The 21080-nt window shown below is 43.0% G+C and overlaps 1 protein-coding gene across 7 annotated transcripts in view; it reads right to left on the reverse strand.

Annotated features, from left to right (window-relative positions):
* jmjd1cb (jumonji domain containing 1Cb) overlaps positions 1–21080 on the reverse strand; it is a 143854-nt gene that overhangs the window by 15894 nt on the left and 106880 nt on the right. For 3 of the 7 annotated variants that reach the window (XM_083556869.1, XM_083556873.1, XM_083556872.1), the window contains 9 exons: positions 13884–13989; positions 9892–10016; positions 9162–9305; positions 8663–8707; positions 7884–8148; positions 5765–7458; positions 5346–5518; positions 2498–4659; positions 610–811 (listed from right to left, as the gene is read on the reverse strand). In XM_083556869.1, coding sequence (XP_083412995.1) covers positions 610–811; positions 2498–4659; positions 5346–5518; positions 5765–7458; positions 7884–8148; positions 8663–8707; positions 9162–9305; positions 9892–10016; positions 13884–13989 — 4916 coding nt within the window. The remainder of the gene's footprint in view (positions 1–609; positions 812–2497; positions 4660–5345; positions 5519–5764; positions 7459–7883; positions 8149–8662; positions 8708–9161; positions 9306–9891; positions 10017–13883; positions 13990–21080) is intronic. The other 4 variants (XM_083556870.1, XM_083556874.1, XM_083556871.1 and 1 more) reach the window with 2 other exon arrangements.

A 21080-nucleotide genomic window follows, 5' to 3' on the forward strand; every position in this document is an offset into this window, starting at 1 on the left:
TGAATACTTAGGACCATGTGATATTTTAGTTTTTCTTTTTTAATAAATCTGCAACAGTGTCAACAATTCTGTGTTTTTCTGTCAATATAGGGTGCTATGTGTACATTCATGAGGAAAAGAAATTAACTTAAATGATTTTAGCAAATGGCTGCAAAATAAAAAAGAGTGAAAAATTTAAGGGGGTCTGAATACTTTCCGTACCCACTGTATATATATATATATATATATATATATATATATATATATATATATATATATATATATATATATGTATATATATGTATGTGTGTATATATATATATATATATATATATATATATATATATATATATATATATATATATATATATATATATATGTATGTGTGTGTATATATATATATATATATATATATATATATATATATATATATATATAAAAATCTGGAATAAACTGCCTTTTTTTGTATTTGTTCCCTTGAAATGACAAGCAGACTTTGTTATGACTAGTGTACTTTAAACTCACAACAATTAGTAATAACCCTTTATATGTAAAATATAGTTTTGATCACTGAATTTTCAAGGGAATGTTACTGTAGTTGGTGTGTGTTGGTGTCAATGACTCTCTTACCGGCGGAAATAGTAGAAGCGACAGAAGACGGGTGAGTGGGTTGGCTCTTCTCCTTTCTTGGTGCGGATGGAGCGGCACTCGCGGCACTTCTGAAGGTTGGGGGCGATCTCGGAGCATGAATCGTCCTGCAGAAAGGATTCACTCGTCTGTTTCAGCTTCTTCACTTTCCTCCAGTCTTTTAGCACTGAGCGAGGGATACCATCTGAACATGCACACAAACGCACACAGCACAAATAACATTAACAGACTTCTCAATGGTATTTTATTTCCTTTATGAACATATGTGTGAAAAATATATATATTGTGCAAGTTGCTGTATAAGGAATAGGAAAATAGGTGTGGTTTTTTTGCTTGTATGTCTCATGAGCAAAAAAAACTATTAAATTCAATTAAATACCACAAAACAAATATTAACACTTCCAACAATCATGCTAAATGATCTGATAGGGACGTGCTTCAGGCTGATGTGTGATACTCAGCACTTTACAAAAAAACAAATAATTGGAACACTTGTTGGAAGGTTTTGCGATTTCACCATTCTGTCACACCCGGGTGACTCCACTGGCTCACGTATTATGACTACAGTTATGAAACATGACAAGAGTGACTGTGTGTACTGGAACATGTATTGAGTTACAAAGGGGGCTCCTCTCTGCATGTAATAATAATACGTGGGGCCTGCTAAAAGCTCTCCGCTTAGAAGAACACTTAACATGCCTTGGCAAGATTTATTTCACATAAAAGTTGAACATTCCTATAGCAGCTTTGAAATCTCCACAGCTGCAGTCCAGATGTGAGCACAACCCCCACCTCCGACCCCCACACTCACAATCTCGGTCTATTTCTGAAATACAATATCTTTCTGCTTAGGAATAAATAGCTTTGCCATTGAGTCAATGAAAAGGGTGGCAAAAGATTTGAAAGATTTAAATGCTATTTTATATATATACATATAATCTCTTGAATTTCAGTTCAAAAAGAGGGAGAAGAAATTCCAAAAACCTTGAGAACCTGGTTTTGTTGAAATTGACAAAAAATATTGCTGCTCTATAAAACTGAGAGCTGCATCAAATCACACTAAATATTTGGTTTTATGTTATCTTCATTTACTTTCATTTTATTTGTCAACTGAATACAAATGCTTCTTCTACTTTGTGCCATGATTCTGTCATTATATTTGTTAATTGAAGATACCTTTGTTGAAAGATCGCTTTACTACTTTATCCTTTTATTTGTTTTTTTTTTTGACCGACTTGTTTGTTTCATTCTGGCATGTTAAAGAGACTGTTGTGTTGATGGTTAATGCAGTGTCGAGGTGCACAATATGATTTGTATTTTAGGAAATAAAACCTTACAAATCAACTGTTTTTGACTTCACTAATGTCTGTCTGGTGTTGAGGACTACGTTCAATACGAGTCAAATACTGTACTAAAAAGTACTGTTCAATACAAGTCAAGATACTCCAAGGCTTTTTACGTGAGTCATATTGGAATCGGTGACTTTGAACCTGTAATAAAGTAAGTAAGGACATCTAAACATTTACCTGATTTTCAGGTTCTCCTTACATCTATCTAATATCCTACACATATCCAGATGCTATACAGTAGTATTTATATTATTTTATGATCTCTTTTATTATGGTATATCCATGCTTGTTTTTGATCTCTCTGTTCCTGTGAAGTAAATCCTAAACTGATCCCCATCTGGTATCTAATGTGGTATCTGTAATTTAGAACATGAACATGTCCATAGTCGCTGTAATTTATTTGTTGACTAATCATTGCAACCTGACTGTAATCCACAGTAAGACTTATTATGTTGGATGTTCTACAAAATGTACACGGTTGTAAAAAGTTTGCTTTCGTATACTGTGAGGTAAAAACTTACTGCTGCTCGCCAATTTGAGTTTGGTTTTCTCCTTTGCACTTCTGAAAATGCCGTTGGGCTTGACATCCTCCTCGTCATTTTCCCCTTTCTTCTTTTGCATGTCATTCTGCTTCTTCTTGTAGGTGGGCTTAGGCTGCCTCTTTGCCCTCTGCTCATGCTTGCCGTCGCTGCCATCAGAGTCGTCGGCACTGTCCGAACCTGACTCATGCGGCCGCTTTGTGGGGCCCCGTCGCGGCTTCCGGTCTTCCTGACTCATTTTATCCTCTAAGCATTTGCCGTCTTTACCGATCTCTACGTCACTCGAGGTGGACGCTACTAGGTTCACTGTGCATGGCTTAATGATCTCGGAGACGGCGCTGGAGGTCTTCTCTACCTTGTTAGTGTTGCGATCTTCCTCAGAGTGCCGAGTAAGCCAAGCTTTCTTTAGCTTGTGGTAGTTCGGCTGGTTTATCTGTGATGACTGACCATTGGGTATGGGGCTGGATTTACTGGCTGTGTTACCTGGAGAGGCACGGTCCTGGGTGATGATAGTGGGCGATTCCTGAGAGGATCTACTGCTGCTTTCGCTCTCTGACGCGCTGCTTGAGCCGCGGGACTGGGCAGCAGCTAAGGCGGCCTTGTGCTTCTTTAGGTGGATGAAGTTTCCAGAGTAGGGCTGTGAAGCTGGGGCCAAAACAGTCTGAGGCAGCTGCCCACTGGGCGAGGCTGTCCTGGCATTGCACTCTTGCAGCTCCGAACCTGTGGGAGTCCTGCATTTGAGTTCAGGCCCCTCTAGTCTGTTAATGTTACTGCTACTCTGAGTGGCTGAGGGTGGATATGGTAGCTCAGCTGTGCCTCGACTCAGCACGTTGTATCTGGAAGAAGCAGAGGCAGACGTGGTTACATCAATACTGCTATTGCACACGGAGTTAACAACAGCTACCGCAGAGTTGGGAAAGCTGCCCTGGGAGACTCGGACAAAGTTCATTTTGTACTGCGAAAAAAGATCCTCCCTATTTGTGTTCTGCTGGATAACTCTGCCAGGTTCTCTTGTCTCAGCCAGTTTGGTGCAGTCCAGTTGGTTTTTGCCCGCATGCGGCCTGCTGCCAGACGTCTCCTTGGTGCCAGACTTAGAGCTGTCATACTTAATGCAGGTTCTAGAGCGAACAATAACAGAGGCTGTGGCTGCTGGTGGCTTCCCTTGACTTTTGTCCGCATGCCACGGGGACGTTTTATCGTGGCTCTGTGAGTCAGAGTTGGACCTCCATGGCTCACTGGAGGCCAGCTCGACATTGCTCTTTACCTCCCTGAGCTCTGGTAGCAGAGTGGGGGGCTTCTGTTGCTCCGACACCTTCCCAGCCACACTGACTGGCTGAATGGGGGTGAGCGTGGGTGGTGAGAGGCGACCGTAGCCAGCCTCCTTGCGGTCCAGTGTTTGTTGTGTAGGCGGGTGAAAGACAGGCGCCCTGTGCAAGGCAGGCATGCTCCTGAGTTGGTTTGAAGGTGAGACAGCTGGACTACGGCGCTCATTGGCTACGGCTGGAGAACTGAGAGGGTTCAGAGCCACCTGCTGACTGAGCTGCTCACTGATCTTTCCCACCAGGCCCTCAGCTTCTGGCTGGTGCTTGATGAGTGGGGGAGGTTTGGACAGGGACTTGACACTAGCTCCACCACTAGCATATGAGCCCAGAGGCAGGGTACCAGAGACAGAAAGAGAGTTAAGCTCTTTGGAGGGGTAGAGACGAGGTGGCTCATTTACCACACTGTTGGACAGGGTGGTAAAATAGTTGCTCTGCGGCAATGACTGAGGAGCAGAGTGCTTGTACTTGTAAAGATCAGAGGGTGAATGCTCATTTTCCTTGGGTGGTCCACTAATGGGGAGGGAGGGAATGCGGGCATAGGACTCACGCTCTGGCTCTCCTGACCGGATCTTGGCAGTAAAGGGGGCCACCTCAATGCTCTCCTGTAGGATGCGCCGGTTCTCCTCCTTGTACTTAATGGCCCGGTCTGGTGTGTCCAGTGGTAGGCGTGGAGGCTGCACCTGCTGCTTCACGTGTGATGAATCCATGTAGAGGCGCTGCAATTCTTTGCTGTTGGGTGTTCGGCTCCGGTCCGGCTCCTGCTTCATGTGGGCTGTTATCAAGCCACGCATGGGATCCACAAAAACCTTATTTTCCAGCTCCCTGAAGAAATAAACAGAATAGATTGTTTTAATACTTATAAGTTAAATGGTACAACAAATGTAATAGTCTGTATTTCTGCCTTGTATTCAGTGTTCTCACAATAGGATCCACTGACCAAAAATAGCAGCATTTCATTTGCATATTCTTTAATATTTTAAATTTGTTTTATTTAATTATTATTTTATTATTTAAAAGGTAATCTATATTGGTTTTTTACAAACCCCATGGTAAAGACCCCAAGGTATGTTTGATTTCAAACAAACTTCATGAAAATATTGGTTTTGCAAAAAAAAAAACTATTCTCCTTGTAATTCTTTAGAATTATATAATACAAGCCACTTTGACTTCCCTAAATTCCAACATGGCCATTTTCATACTTTCCTTGGAACCAAATCTAGACCATATCATTATCCTACCACTGCCAACATACTCGATGAACTGGTCATGCAGAGAAAGCTTGGTTGAAAAAGCTAAATATGTTTTGTGCAAATGGAGACGGTGACTCAGTCACAGCCTAAGAACAAAGAAAGATCTTAACTGGCCCCTGTATTAGTCCTTATAGCGCATTATACTTTACCCAAAAACATATCACATTAAAATCATTTAGTTATCTGCATGGTTGTTAAATAAGCACATTTTTTTGTCAAAGTATTTTAACAGTCAGAGCTTTGTGTGAGTGTGCTTACCCTTTGTGGAGGTCTGCAGATGTTTTGGATAGTGGAGGGCTAGAGTGTGAGGTGATTTTAAGGGGCCTGTGGGAGTCAGCGCTGGCTGGTCGACCCGGGACATGGCTCAGAATCCCGAGGCTGTCTGCTGAGCTCACAGGGGTGGGCTGGTGGAGCCAAGGACTGGAAGTGTTCTAAAAACATAACACACCCAGGTCAAGACCAATACATGCATCTAGGTAGCATCAGATATAATTGTGCCTGCTTCCTTTTCTCATTGTCTGAAAAGGGGTCTAGATTACCAGTACTTAAACTGACTTCTATTCCTCTCAGAATGTCATTTTAAATAGCACACTGTGTACAAAAAGACTGTTTCTATTCAGTAATCTACTTGAAAACACATAAAAATGATAACAATGCCAGTCCTGTGATATCCTTACCCTTGGCAGACTTCCGTCTGAGTTTACAGCATTCTCTGGATGTACCCACTTCGACCCAGGCAGGTTAAGTCCAGGTGGATAGGAGTGCTGTGTGCCATTATGGTACTGCCAAATGATAGGGTAGAGGCCTAGTTGGTTATAGCTGGCACCACTGTGTGTCTGGGGCAGCAGGGGAGGTTGTTGTTGGAGAAACTGCTGCTGCTGGTGTGGGTGATGGTGCGCTAGAGCCAGATGACCAAGTCCACTTGAGTCAAGGCGAGGGTGGCCACCCAGCAGGGTGGATGGCGGCATGGCGGGCAACACAGTGGGGAGCAAGGGGTGGTGCACTGAGTGGTGTGGGCTGAGGGAAGAGGCAGACAATAGGTGGGAGTGGTGGTGCGAGCTAGGTGTTAGGCAAGTACCGTGGGAGGAGCTGTGGAGTGGATGGAGGTGGGGAGGAAGGTAAGTCATGTGATTGGTCTCGGCCTCTGGCCGCACCAGTGCTGGGTCACGATACACTGTGAAGTGCTCGTTTTTGTCGACAATGAGAGGGCTCTTAGAGGGAGTAGTGCGAGTAAGAACAGGCTTGAAACTGGAGCGAGGGGTCTCTGTGTCTGGCTTGGCTGCTGACCGGGCAACCGAAGACAAAGGGTTGTCGTGGTGGCGTGCTTTGTGTTTGGTCACCTCGGGGGAAGTGTTTGGTTTAGGCTTCATAGCCTCCAGGACACTGTGGGTTTTTGACTTCATGGCATCAGGTGAGGGATTGCACTTGGGCTTAAATGTGTCAGGTGAAGGGTTGGACTTGGACTTGGCCACGTCTGGTGACGAGCTAAGTTTCTGTGGCTTTCGCACATCTTCAGCAAGTGTAGCGTTCTTGACACAAGGCATGATTGAAGGGTACTGCTGCTGTACTTTCTCTCTTTCCCTTTCCGCCACAGCTGCCAACTCGCTCACCGAAGCCACCGGTCGGATCACTTCAGAGTGTGCGAACTCAATCTTGCTCCCCATGCTCTGAACTAGCTGCTGTTGCAACTCACCCTCTGGCTTCCTACATTCAGAAGCTGAGGAGTTTAGCACCAAATGTCTGGCCTCAGGAACGCAAGTTTCACGTTTCTGAGGGGTCAAGAGTGCAGACACAGCCTCTGAGTTCTCCCTGTTGGTGGGGTGAGAGCTAGAGTCCTCTGTGATATCAATCACACACTTTGGTGTGTGTGTTCTGGGTGCCCCTGTGCTATAATGCTCCTTGGGAAGAGTTTTCACAGTGCTTTTGATTTCCACTATGCACCCCTGAACCTCACCAAGACTCTGAGTCTGTCCACAGGGACTGGAAGGCTGCACCGGGGATCTCCTCTCCACCGTATGTTCACTCTTGGCAGAGGGCACCACTTCCATGGCTGCTGTGACAATCTTATCCATAGTAGGTACCTCTTCCCAAGGAGACACCCTGTTATTGGTATCTGGCACCTCCAGAACCTTGCACGTCTGGGACTTCTCCTCTTCCTCACTGGCTTTTGAAAGGCCTTTAGTTTTCAGTTCATTTTCAGAGCTTAGCTCTGAGGACGAGTCCAGAAGCCTCTTATTGGAGTTCTCAGAGTCACTGCTTTCAGAAAGATCTGATGCCTCCATCTTTATCCGTTTAAGGCCAGCCTTCTTCTCCTCATCCTCAGCTTTTCTCCGCTTGCTCACCATCTGTTTCGATTTGTTCCTCAAAACATCTGTAGTGCAAGAAAACACACATCAGATAGGTCAGTTAGGGCCAGAAACTCGCCACAATGTCTAGAAAAATACAAAAACCTATGCTTTGTGGATGGTCAAACCAAGGCATGATGCCACTGTCTACTTAAGTTAAACATGTATAAAATCCTAAGTGCTCTATTAGACATTATAGAGCAGCAGAGTAGCTCCTGGCACATTTATAATAATCTAAAAATAGTTCAAATCAATTAAGCCTTGTGGTTTCAAAGATTTTATTTTACTAGGCACAAATCCAGACTACTCATGAACAGGATAAAATATAACATTATTTAGTATGTGGAAGGTGCGCGCTACCGTTTTGTTTGAGTTGATATTAACAAAATCCGGGGCAACGTTATGCAACGCTATTTTGAATAGCTACAGCGAGAGTTCAGTAGAAGGTTACCTCCTCTTCCACCTCCGGAGTCCATCTTTTCCTCTTTGATCTTTTCATCATCTGGGATGCTGCTGTCTGATCCCTTCCTACGTGTTGACCGGGACCCACGCTGTTGCCCTGGTGATGCTTGCAGCTGTTGCTGGTTCTGCTGGGATACCTGCTGCTGAGCATGCTGAGTCTGTTGCTGTTGGGCCTGTGAGCCCTGCTTGGTGGCGGAGCCTGAGGAGTTCATTACTGGTCTGGGACTGTTGGCTTGGGCACGTGTGTAATGACCCTGTGAGTGATCCCCAGACAAGCAGACACACAAAGACATTAATGATGGTGGAGGTCAACCATGAGTCTGATTGGAATGTGAATAAATGGGTTTTTTTTCCAGCACTGGGTGCAAACTCCACCACAACCACTAGCACCACTAATTTAAAATACTGAGACTTCACAAGAACTATAAGGAAAAAGAAAGGCAAGTCCATTTCAGCACATTCTAGTCTTGTGAATTGCAACTGCACTAGAAAACATTTTATAAAAAAAATGGAGTCACAGCACTAGCCTTAAAAGGAGAGTTCCTATGACTTTTCTCTGCTCCATAGTTTAATAGACTCTGCCACAAATGTGCTCATTTATGATAAAAAAAAATCAATGCTAAACTAAAAACAGTACAAGTGGGATATGCAGAGGCTAGACAAAAAAAGTCTACAGAACAACAGAGGGATATGCAGATTCTAGATAAACAGCTCTAAAGCTATTAAGAGGGAGGGATTGGGGTAGGGGGGCGGGGGGCAGCCCGGTACCTGAGTGCTTCCTGTGTTGCTGCTTGGTCTCCCTCCTGTGGTCTGCTTGCATATCCCCAATTTATGTTTTTCACAAAGAAACAAAAGAGAAGAGAACAAAACAGAAAATAAAATAAAAATGGAACAAAATGGAACAGAGACGTCTTGTTAATAATAAAGGGACCAGTGATTACTACAAAGGTTCTAGACTTTAATTCTTGAAATGACGAGGGAAAAAAAAGGAAAAAGAAAAACAAGACTTCTAAGCACATAGGAACTTTACTTTATAAGCTAGCTACAAACAGAGCACATGGCTGGCAAATTGGGCGCACAGTGCAGAGAGCAAAGCGTTACACACAAACAGAAACACTGACGATGTGATGTTACCATTTCAAAAGAAAACATAAAAAGGGTAGGAATACTGAATAACTACTACTGACTACGAACAGCATGACACGAACAGGCAGTGTGTGAAAGTATGTGTGTGACTAGGCTTGCAAGCAGCAATTGCATTACTCACGTGGGCAGTGTTGCTATTCTGGCTAGAGCGTGATCTCCGTCTGGATGTGATGCCTATGTTTTCTCCTTTCAGCAAAGAATGGACCACATTGTCCAGAAAAGTCATCTGTACCATAGATGGATCGACGTTCTGAGGCTCTAGTACCTACAGACAAGATCGAAAAACAGTCAGGTGAGAGTATACGGTCTGCCTACAGGTTACAGGTTGACTAGGGATGGTAAGATTCAAAAATTCAATGAATGACAATGTGAAAGAAGTGGGTTTAAAATCTTTGCAAATGTATAAAAATTATTATTTTTTTTTAATAAAAAATCTTATGTATTCACAGCCTTTGCTCAATAATTTGTTGAATCACCTTAGGCAACAATTCCATGTATTTTTGAGTTTGATGCTACAAGCTTGGCACACCAATTTTTGAGCAGTTTCTCCCATTCTTCAAGTAAATTTACGTTTTTGCTGTCTGTTGAAACCAAAGAAATAAAAGCGAACTATCTGTACCCTATTGAATTGCATAGAAATATCTTATCTGCTGCATTGTATAGCATTAAACTAAATCGTGTCACAGTGCATCGGTAGCTGCTTCATATGTATCTTTAGTGTAACGTCTCTGTGGCTAAACATTGAGATGCAAATCGTATCGATTTTTATGGATACTCAGTTATGGAGATGCGGATCCCTAGTATAGACTTGTTGGGTATTTAATAAAGTCGACTGTTTTAACCGGCCGTACCTGGTCATTCATCACAACCATAGTGCGGCTGAAGAGGTCGTGATGAGTAATGATGCCCGTGAACCACTGGGTGGCTGAGTCTTGCCTGTAAACTCGTACGCGGTATCCATTTAAAGAATAGGGACCTGAAAAAGAGAGAGAAGACAAGACGAGCAAATGCTGGCGTTAGATGCTGCAACAGAAGAACAGATGACTTGTTTCACTTCACATCACTCTATACTATTTATATTAACCTTTTCTGTATTAACTAATCCTAAGAAAATACTATGAAAAGACTATTCATTTAACCGAAAGCGCAGTTGTCAAGGGTGCACACACAGCCAACAATTCAAACTCTCGGTTTCCCAGGATATATGCGATATGCCATCATGGACTGTACAGCTGTGATTAAGTGTTTAACGGCGTTAAACTGTTTCAGAACAAAAACCTGAGCGAGTCTGGCCTCGGGCCTCTGTCTAAACACCAGACCTGCCAAGTTCACAATACTGCAAATGGAATTTCTTAATGTTACCGGAGCCCTGAAGATCATGTGGACAAAAAAAAAGGGAAGAAAAGTACATCGAATGAAAATAAATGACACCCATGACACTCATGATGCAATTAATTTTTATTACAACAATCTATAAACAATAATTTCTATATCCAAAAATATCCTAATGCCAAAAAAAAGACACCACATATATATTTGCCCAATCAAAGCTTATCTTCTAGTGTAACATGCTACAAAACAGAGTTTTTTTTAAATGATCAAGCACTCAGGAACAAATGGAGGTGCTTTAAGTGTGCTAATTTGACTGAATGAGTATGGCATAAAGCGTCCTGTATTGCGTGAGTCTCGGTAATCTAGCTTAACAAGTCAGCCATCAGTGTGGAATAATTTTATTACCTGAATTAGCTCTCAGTGTAAGCGAGAGAAAATGACACATTTAACATTGTCTGGTCTGGCTACATCCATGAAGTTACCACAGCTTTTTTTAGCTGGCTAGCAAATCATCACTCGGTGTATAGCATTAGCATTAGTTCTTACCGCAGCAAAAAAAATGAATAAATGATCACACGTTCTATTCCATCCATCTTCTACCTTGAACCTGGTACATATTCGCTATGTCTGAAGTAACAAAATTATAAATGATTGCTTAGAATAGAAACTATTTAATAACGCAATAGTACCGTATTTTTCGGACTATAAGCCGCTACTTTTTTCCCACGTTTTGAACCCCGCGGCTTAAACAACGAAGTGGCTTATTTATGAATTTTTTCCTGGGTTTTTCCCGGTTTTACAAACTTCAAGCCAAAAAAACTGAGCAACATAACATTAGACCAAAGAAATTTCCAAATGGAAACGAAAAAACGCACTTCACCTGTGTTCTGAGCTGCAAGGCATCGGGAGAAAAAAGTTTTTTTTTAAACGCACGACGATGCCAAAAGATAAACTCCCGAGAGAAATAGTTGTGAAAGGAAGGAGGAAGACAGTGAACAATGACTTTCTTGGTCGGCTACTGTTTAGATACAAGTCGTCTAACCCTAACCCTAACTCCGGTTGCAACAGAAATCATATAAGCACAGACTTATTTTTCTTGGCAACAGCGTTATGGGTTAGTCAAAGAAACTTAGAAATGACCATCAGAAAATAATAAGGACATATTCCTAGGTCTTGCACACATGCAGTAATAGCGGAAAAATGCGGCGGCAGGCTATTCCCAAAATGCCGCTCTGCTCTTAAAGGAGTCACAACATATTTCACCCATTACACCGTGTAACAGACACTGTCTTTCGTTAAAGCCTGTGTAAAGTTCATTAGTTTCAGTGTAGACACCTGCGGCTTATAGACAGGTGCGGCTTATTTATGTTCAAAATAAAAATCTTTGTCAAATTCAGTGGGTGCGCTTTATAGTCCGGAAATTACGGTAATTTTAAAACAAATCATCCAACACTCTTGGTGTCACCCAAACGAGGATAGGTTCCCCTTTGAGTCTGGTTCCTCCCAAGGTTTCTTCTTTATACCATCTAAGGGAGTTTTTCATTGCCGCAGTCTTGCTCATTGTGGAAAAAATACGTATAAATCACTAAATTTTTGTTTTATAATTCGTACATTCTGTAAAGCTGCTTTGAGACAAAGTTCGTTGTGAGAACCGCTATAGAAAGAAACTTGCAACTTGAAACATTCAGCCAGAAGTAACATCAATGCCTTGATGCACAACATCTCAAAACTTCCCCTTTATCAGACGTAGGTCATGAGACGTTTGCATGATGGCTTGCTCTCTGCTGAGAAGGCCAAGCATTGGTGAGAAAGCTTGCCAGCAGCGATGTGCGCTGGTCTGTCGTCGTTCACCTCGAGGGCCACGACTAATTAGAGGAGTCCGGACTATTTCCTTTCATTGCTGCTCAATAGTCCCGCTGTACTCTGGTCCAAACCTGCCAACCCAGCAGCTCTCGAAGCAGAAGCACGCGTGTGCGCAAGAACATACACACAAAAGCCGGAGTCAAAGTACAGACCTGAACCATGCTTTGCACTTTCTGTTCTTTGCTGTCGCTCATATTTCACCTCTCCGCCCCGAATCGCCCACTAAATCCCTTAGGCGTGGAGATTCTTTCCATTCTGCCGTCTTTTGCCAGCTGCCAAGTTTACCAATTATATCTAATTGTTGGACTGGAATGCTGCTGCTGTGGACCTTGTAAACAAGACCTCGTGCCAAAAGCCACCAGAACACTCTTCTGGCTCAACACACTCACACATCTTACTATCTAAATGAGGACCTTACTTTGATCTAATAATTCATCCTACACTTAAATCTTTAATCGCATTAATCAGAAAGACACATGACTCACATTGACTACAAATTTAAAACAAAAACTATTCTTAGACCAAATAAATCCTTTTTTATTTCTTGGGGAAACAAATATTTAAAGACTAGCAAAGATTTCTATGTTGCGGTTCCAGGAAAGACAAAAGAAATGCCCAGACACATACACACACACGTCTTACACACGTCTATGAGGACCTTACTTTGATCTAATAATCCATCCTACAGTTAACTCAAACACTAATCTTAATCTCAGTAACCAAAAAAAAAAAGCACACCAACTCAAATTGACTTTACAAATTTGAAATGAAAGCAAATTTTGGACCAAATAAAGCTTCTTTTTTTTTCCCCTTGGGAAACAAACATTTCAAGAGTAGCAGCGATTTTTATGTTGAGGTCCCAGCCAAGATATAAATAATGCCCACACACACACACACACACACACACACACACACACACACACACACACACACACACACACACGTCTCACTATCTTTATAAGGACCTCACTTTAATCTAATGATTCATCCTACACTTTAATCAAACCGTAATTTTAATCTCAGTAACCAAAGAAAAAAAGCACACTGACTCAAATTGACTACAAATTTTAAATAAAAGTAAATCTTTTTTTTCTTCGGGAAACAGCAAATGTTCAAGACTAGCAAAGATTTCAAAGTTGCGGTCCCAGCCAAGCTAATAAATAATGCCCAGACACACACACACACACACACACACACACACACACACACACACACACACACACACACACACACACACACACACACAAACGTCTTACTATCTTTCTGAGGACCTTACTTTGATAAAAAAATTCATCCTACACTTAAATCTAACCCTAATATTAATCTCATTAGCCAGAAAGACACACTGACTCACAATGACTTTACAAATCTTAAATAAAAGCAGATCCAAAAGCAAATAAAGCTTTATTTTTCTTATGAAACAGCAAAATTTCAAGACTAGCAAAATGTATTATGTTGTGGTCCCAGCCAAGACATAAGAAATGCCACACACACACACACACACACACACACACACACACACACACACACACACACACACACACACACACACACAAATACCAAAAAAGGGCAAACATGGCTACATTACTTCTTTGAATGAAAGCAACATGCCACATTTACTCTGGTGTATTGAGTTCTAGCGTCTTACCTTGCATAAAAATTTCCTGCACCTTTTGGTCTTTCACCCAGCCCTTCACTTCTTCATGAAGCTGTGGATTGTCCCTGAGAACAGGACTCAAGCTGTCCACTTCATCCTGCACAACAAGAAACATTTGCACACATTAACAATCAACAAACTGAGAAAAAAAAAAATAATAATAATAATTTTGAACGGCGACGTGACGGCTTTACAGCTAATTTCTTCGGGTTTTTTTACCTTTTTATTATTATTCCTTTTACTCGATGTAAACCCTTGCCTTGCTTTTACGGTGGTATTACATCTATAGTTATATTGATATCAACCCGAAATGTGAGGGACATTCAAGTCACCTGCGTACTGCGCATTAACCAAACAGCATCTGGTGCACATTCTCCGCTATTTCTAGCCTTTTGTTTTATGTGTTGTTGCTGTTTTGTTTTGGGGTTTTTTTGTTTCTCAAATTCCCTGCATAACAGTCAAGAACTCCACAGGGCCCTAGTGGTCCCCTGGGCACACCCCACACCGAAGCACTCATTTTCACTCTAGTGTAACTGCATGAGGTGTGTTATTACTGAAGCAATAGAACGGGGTTCTCCAACCCACGGCTCTTCGTTTGAGGTCCAGCCCCCTGCTCTCGTGAACTGACTATGCATTCATGTAAAAAAAGAAAAATCTCGGATAAAAATAGAGATCTTAATTCTGCATGGACAGATTTATTCACTTTCCCTGCCAACGATGCTGGCCAGCCCCCCGGCATGTTTAATATCTGGTGAGAAATGAGCAAACTACAGCTGGAGATGAATGGAAAAGAACCATTTCAGATGGGCTTTACAAAGCTAAGCAAATTTTACTTCACACAGTGGATAAACACTCCAAACTCAATAACAGTTGCTAGTTTTGTGGCGACCCAGGCGATTATAAAGCATGAAAAGCCGGCGATTATATTATACTCTATTCCGTGATGCTACTCTCACATAGCCAGGCAACGCTCCCACATCTTTCCAGGGAGGTATAAATTGCTAACATTCAAATACAACAGAAATCACACTAGTGCCAACTAGTGGTGTAACTCTGCAACTACCTTTCATTTGCATTAAAACAACAAATTTTGCTATTTTTATTTAAAGGTCAAATATGTTTTGTGGCTCCAGGCAAATTTGATTTTTGTCTGAAAGCGGACAAAATGGCACTTTTGTTTCGCAAAGGTTGCAGACTCCTGCAATAGAAGATACGTCTTTCAGGTCGCCAGGCTGTAAACTGCAGATGATACTCTCAGACTATTTTTCGAGGTCATGACAATGACTTCGCAGGAGAACTTAACAGTGCACTCAGCTTATTTCCTGAGGATGTCCTCTATTTCTGCTGACTTCATTCTAAATGAAAATGCTTTGTCTACATTCGTCCACAACTTCGGCTCCTGTGACCTCGTTAGCTTGGAGTCACCGCTAATATGCATGAACGAGCGGCCTTCTACAGGCTGGCAAGTTTTCAAAAGCCGTGTATGTGTAAGTATCTCAATCAATTTATCTATTTATGCAATGTTTATAGAGTACCATCACCTATAATAAGTGTAAAGAATTGTAGGTTTGCTACAAAACTACGGTTATGACGGTCATTTAACTGTAACATAAGCAACACTTTTCCTAAACATCACATGGGCATGAACCTACGAAATACATGAAATGACAAACTCCAACCACAAGGCTCTCCTGTTTTGCACCGTCAAGCCCCACTCAACATTTTTTAAGGAAATGTCCCATTCTAGTTTATATTGCACATAATAAGAGTCAGCACTTTGTAGAGGCCAGAAAGGTAAAATGTGACGGGTTTCTCTGCAAGCTACACAGAAGTACATTATATGGAGCAAAGTTTGGGGACACCTAAACATAAGCTTTGTATGTGCTTTCTGAACGTCCCATTTGATGTTGTATGCTTAATCTGTTACCAACTTCTCTCAGGGTAAGAGGTAAAGTGGTGGAATGAACTTCCCCTAGATGTCCGAACAGTGTCCCTGGCAATCTTCAAGCGACGAGTGAAGACCTACCTCTTATCAAATTCATTCATTCATTCACTCATTTTCTCCCGCTTATCCGTAATTCGGGTCGCGGGGGCAGCAGTCTAAGCAGGCCCCCGCCTTCGACTGCTGCCCAATCCTCACAGCACCGTCCCTTATGGTCCCTCCTGCAGGTGGTGAGCCCACGGGAAGCTTATCAAATTTACTTATCAAATTTACTTTGTTAAAAAAACAACCTCTCAAAAGAGCTGTAGGCTGATTTATCTTAAGTTGTAATCCAGCGTACCAGTGGAGATTTATTCATTGATAGAGACTCGAAGCACTTTTGTACGTCACTTTGGACAAGGGCGTCTGCTAAATGCTTCAAATGTAAATGTATAATAACCTCCTCTTCTGTGGGAAGGTGTTCCACTAGACTTTGTGGAGTGTGCTTGTAGAGGTTTGTCCTCATTCAGCCACAAGGGTGTTAGTAAAGTCAGGTACTGATGTAGGATGAGGAGGCCTGGGGTGCAGTCAGCGTTCAATGACCACCTGCCTAATATTGTGTCGGTCCCCCTTTTGCTGCCAAAAATGTCCTGAACTGTCGAACATTAACAACATTTACTTCTTCAGCAGTTTGAGCTACGGGAGCTCGTCTGTTGGATCGGACCACACTGGATTTGTCAAACTTGCTCAAATCCCTACACTTGCCCATTTTTCCTGCTTGTAACACGTCAAGTTTAAGGACAAAATATATGTACTTATAAATGGGTAAAAAAGCACGGAAGGTTGTTTAATAATGCTAAAATAAAGAGTAAAAACCTCAATCCGTGCCTTTACAGGAGAATTATTTGCTCATGGTAATTAATATGCCTGAGCTGCATCTCACGCTGTATTCTGCCATCCTGACTTGATTTTCCTTTGACCCTCTGGTGTGGGTATTACTCTTATCAGTGCCTCATCTTCTCCGATTAACTACTACGCAATAAAAGAATCTTGAGTGCACTTGTCTGAAAGAGAGATCTGATCCCTCGGCTCGCAGGCCCTCAAAAGCCGCCTATTCAAACTCTCGTGGAAACGCGAGCTGCCGATGAAACGGAAAATATCCACTAATTAAGCATGCATGTGTAGCCGTATACAAAGTGATCTCGAGCAAGACGTCTCGTGAATCTCAGCAGCATCGTTATTCGAACGCAAAATGTGCAGCTGCAAATCCACAGTCCTTTATTTTTGCAGTAGCCCCATAGTCAGGCAGGTGTGTCAGAAAGAGCATGTGTGTGTGTGGTTTTACAAGGGTCAAACGGTGAGAGGGAAATCCGCCCACCACTTCCATTAATTGTTGTTGGTGATGAGAAGTGGGAGGAGGCCTCAGGAGCAGGAGTCGAGCCAGACTACTTACTTACACACAGCGTAGCTGATAAAGGAACTAGCACACACACACAAAAAGAGTACAAAGCAAACACGGCCCACTGTTGGGTGGAGCTGCTTCCCTGCGAACACAAATAGCACAAAATTTGCACAGCGACATCTCGCGCAGGTCGGAAAATCTGGCCCACAATTAGTACTAGAAAGTGCGCACTTCTGCTTCTGTGGCTCGAGCGGAAAGAGGAAGTCGTAAAACAAAGGAACAGGTCTGGCTGTGATCGCTGGGTCATCTAGGCCGGTTGCGTCATCTAGACAGGCCGTGGTTACTCGTAAACAGATGGGGGTTGATGTAACGTTTCGGCAGCGGCATGACTCTGGACGTGACCGGCCGTGCCGCTTCCTGTTCCTCGGAGACCACACAAACACCTCCATGGTTTCGGGATTTATTTGTCGATCTGCAGGCGTGGCGTGTGGATGAATCACTGTGTTTCAGTAAATCTAGAAAGAAAAGCTTCCTTTCATCTCCCTTCGTCTAATCACACTAACAGTCTTGCTCTCAGTGCTTCTGTTTATCTCTCACCATCTATTTCTCTGTTGTAGCGGAGAGCAAACGTGGCTTGTTTGGGGAGGTGGTAGCGTGAATGAAGTGGAATACCTGCGTGGATGAAAGGGTCGTTTTCAGAAAAAAGAGATTTTCTGTCACGTCTAGCGGGCCTTCTTTAATAGCCAAGGCTCTGTAATCCATCTCGAGCGGCTTCTGTCAATTTTCTCATTCTCATATATATATATATATATATATATATATATATATATATATATATATATATATATATATATATATATATATATATATATATATATCATGGAGGCTGTGCTGTGAAGGGCACAGCAGACGTCCTGGGTGTGTATATGTGTGTGGGGGGGAGTTCGGTATACACTCTCCTGCAGCAGTGGGCTGCCATCCATCACTTTAACAGCAGTATGTTGCAGGATTTTCCACATGGCCAGCCGTGGAAGACAGAGAGAGAGAGAGAGAGAGAGAGAGAGAGAGAGAGAGAGAGAGAGAGAGAGAGAGAGAGAGAGAGAGAGAGAGAAGGAGAGTAAAAGGAGAAAGAAAAGAAGGGCGGTGTCGTGTTTTGAAAACTTGGAAAGCATTAACAGATACCGGCCTTCCCCCCCATCCATATCACTCTCTTTCTCTCGCTCTCGTTGATGGAGTGGAAGTGAGGTTTTCTAACACAGACCTCTACCTCAGAGCCAGTTCCAGTCCACAAATTCTGCTTCTCAGAATAAAATAGCAGCTTTGGGAAAACATGCGATACAAGAACAACAACAGAAGCAAAGCGACGGTCTGTGTGTCGCTGTGTTTCAATCCCAGATACCTTTTTCGGTAAATGAGGAGCAGCAGGACTTCTGCTGTAACAGAACGGAGCCATTAGTCTTTGCCTTTCGTGGCGCGCCACCAAACCACACAGGGATGACGTGGAGCCTGCTGGCGAACCTTACGACCACGTGCCCGTGCCATCTGGGTGCAGAGGAGGTGAGGGCCTTTTTCTACCAGCAGTTCCACTGCGCTGCACTGACTCAGGGACTGAGCAATCGCAAACAATCAGGATGAAAATAGCATCGCCCGCATAAAGCCTGACAACGGAATCGAGTGCTGCTTATGTTATGAACTCGAGTGACCCCGCTTGACGTCCGAGCCGGCATGAATATCATAGAGTTGACTAGCCAAAATAAGGGTGTAGCAGCGCTCTGGCTTTAGGGGGCATCTCTGGGTTACTGATCAGCAGTTTGGCAGTTCAAGCCCTGGTATTGCCAAGCTGCCACTCTTGAGGGGTCTCGAGCAAGGTCCTTAACCCTCTGTGCTCCAGGGTTGTTGTATCATGGCCTTGCATTTCAATGACCTTGCATTTGACCCCCCAGTTTCCAAACCTCGAAAGGATATGCGAAGAACGATCGCATCATAAACGCGTCATAATAGAAACTTCAGCACCACACGCTGTTCCAACACTGCAGTCTGTAATCTTCATTAGCAGTCTCTGGACTGGTAACAGGACACAACAGACACTTAATACTCGTATAGTAAAATGAACATTGTGTTAATTTTTAACTACTCGTGAAACGCACACTCGTTCCCCAAACAGTTAATCACATTTACCCGCTAATTCTCACTGTGTGGGTTACACACACTCGTTCCCGTCCACGTTTGTTTTGCCTTTGTCTCAAGGCGAGAGTGTACAGGAACCTTTTCTCTTGATCTCCTTTCCTTCAATCTCTCCTATGTTTATTTTCCCTCTCCTCTCTCTCTCTCTCTCTCTCTCTCTCTCTCTCTCTCTCTCTCTCTCTCTCTCTCTCTTTTCACGCCCGGTTCATTCCCTTCATTCTAACTCTGCTCTCCTTTTCCTGCCCCCCCAACCCCCCCTTGCCTGATTGATAGAGTTGCTCTGGTTTCGGTTCTTTTTTCCTCATCCCTTGCCGATAGAGCTGCACTTTGTAGACCGAACACGTGTTAATATGCGGGTCGATTTCACATCAAGAGCCCTGCTGAAATGGTTAGCCTATATTAGCAATCAGCAAAGAGTCTGGAGTGAAGAACAGCTGCACTGTGTGACCTCTCCAAGTCTGAGCCCGAGAGAATCGCTATTAGTCCAAACCGCCACTGACCTCGACGCTGAACGCCTCATGGGTCATTAGAGAGAATTGGAGCAGGACCATCATCTAAAATACCTTTTGTTTGTGTGAAAAAAAAAAAAAAAGAACACGACACTAGGATGGTGTAAATGCTGATAGAAAGTAAACAGAAGGAGAGGCTCAGGGACTGTTACCATGGCAGGAGGCAGCATGGGAGAGCTGACACAACGCTTGCATCAGACGAGCGAATAAACAGGGGGAAAAGAAAGAGAGAGAGAGAGAGAGAGAGAGAGAGAGAGAGAGAGAGAGAGAGAGAGAGAGAGAGAGAGAGAGAGAGAGAGAGAGAGAGATAGTGGACTCGAAAGCGCTTTTCAGCCGGGTTTTTTTTTTGCAGCAGCACATTGCTAAAATTGTCGGTTGAGGATGACTCACAAAAAAAAATGACAAAAAAAAAAAAGTGAGACGGAAATCAGGAATAATCGCGCCATAATAGCGCTAAAAGCTTCGCGCGAAATAAAGGCACATTACGATATCGCTGTAAATGTCGGAGAAAAAAAAAAAAAAAAAGGAATAAAAAAAGAAAAATGTCCATGTGCTCGATGGAGCTTTTGTTGGAGCGCGCTGACATCATGGATACTTGGTGCTCCTGTTGCTATGGCGATACTATGTATGTGGTGTGTGTGTGTGTGTGTGTGTGTGTGTGTGTGTGTGTGTGTGTGTGTGTGTGTGTGTGTGTGTGTGTGTGAGTGTGAGTTTGTGAGTGTGTGGGAAAGTCTTGTTGCTGGGGTAATAAAGGTGTGTATTTGTCTCTGTGTGTCTCTGTGTGTCTTGGTGTGTACATATGTGTGTGTGTGTGTGTGTGTGTGTGTGTGTGTGTGTGTGTGTGTGTGTGTGTGTGAGTGTGTGTGTGTGTGTGTGTGTGTGTGTGTGTGTGTGTGTGTGTGAGTATGGGGGCAGAAATAGAAGCTGTTTCCAGGATAAGGTGCAACATGACAGGGTAGAATGTTAAGTGTTCGGAAACAGAGTCCCGATGCGGAGCGAAGTGTTTCTGGGGATGTTTTGTCATGCAACACGAGAGTCTGTGACAGCGAGGATGTGTGTGTGTGTTTGTGTGTGTGTGTGATGTATGATTCTTCATTAAATAGGGAGAGCCTGTGCCAGAGTGATGTATGGCTCTTCTGTAAATGAAGTGTGACTGTGTGTATGTGTGTGTG

Source organism: Silurus aristotelis (assembly GCF_946808225.1).
Source record: "Silurus aristotelis genome assembly, chromosome: 12".
In the NCBI taxonomy this organism is placed as follows: domain Eukaryota; kingdom Metazoa; phylum Chordata; class Actinopteri; order Siluriformes; family Siluridae; genus Silurus; species Silurus aristotelis.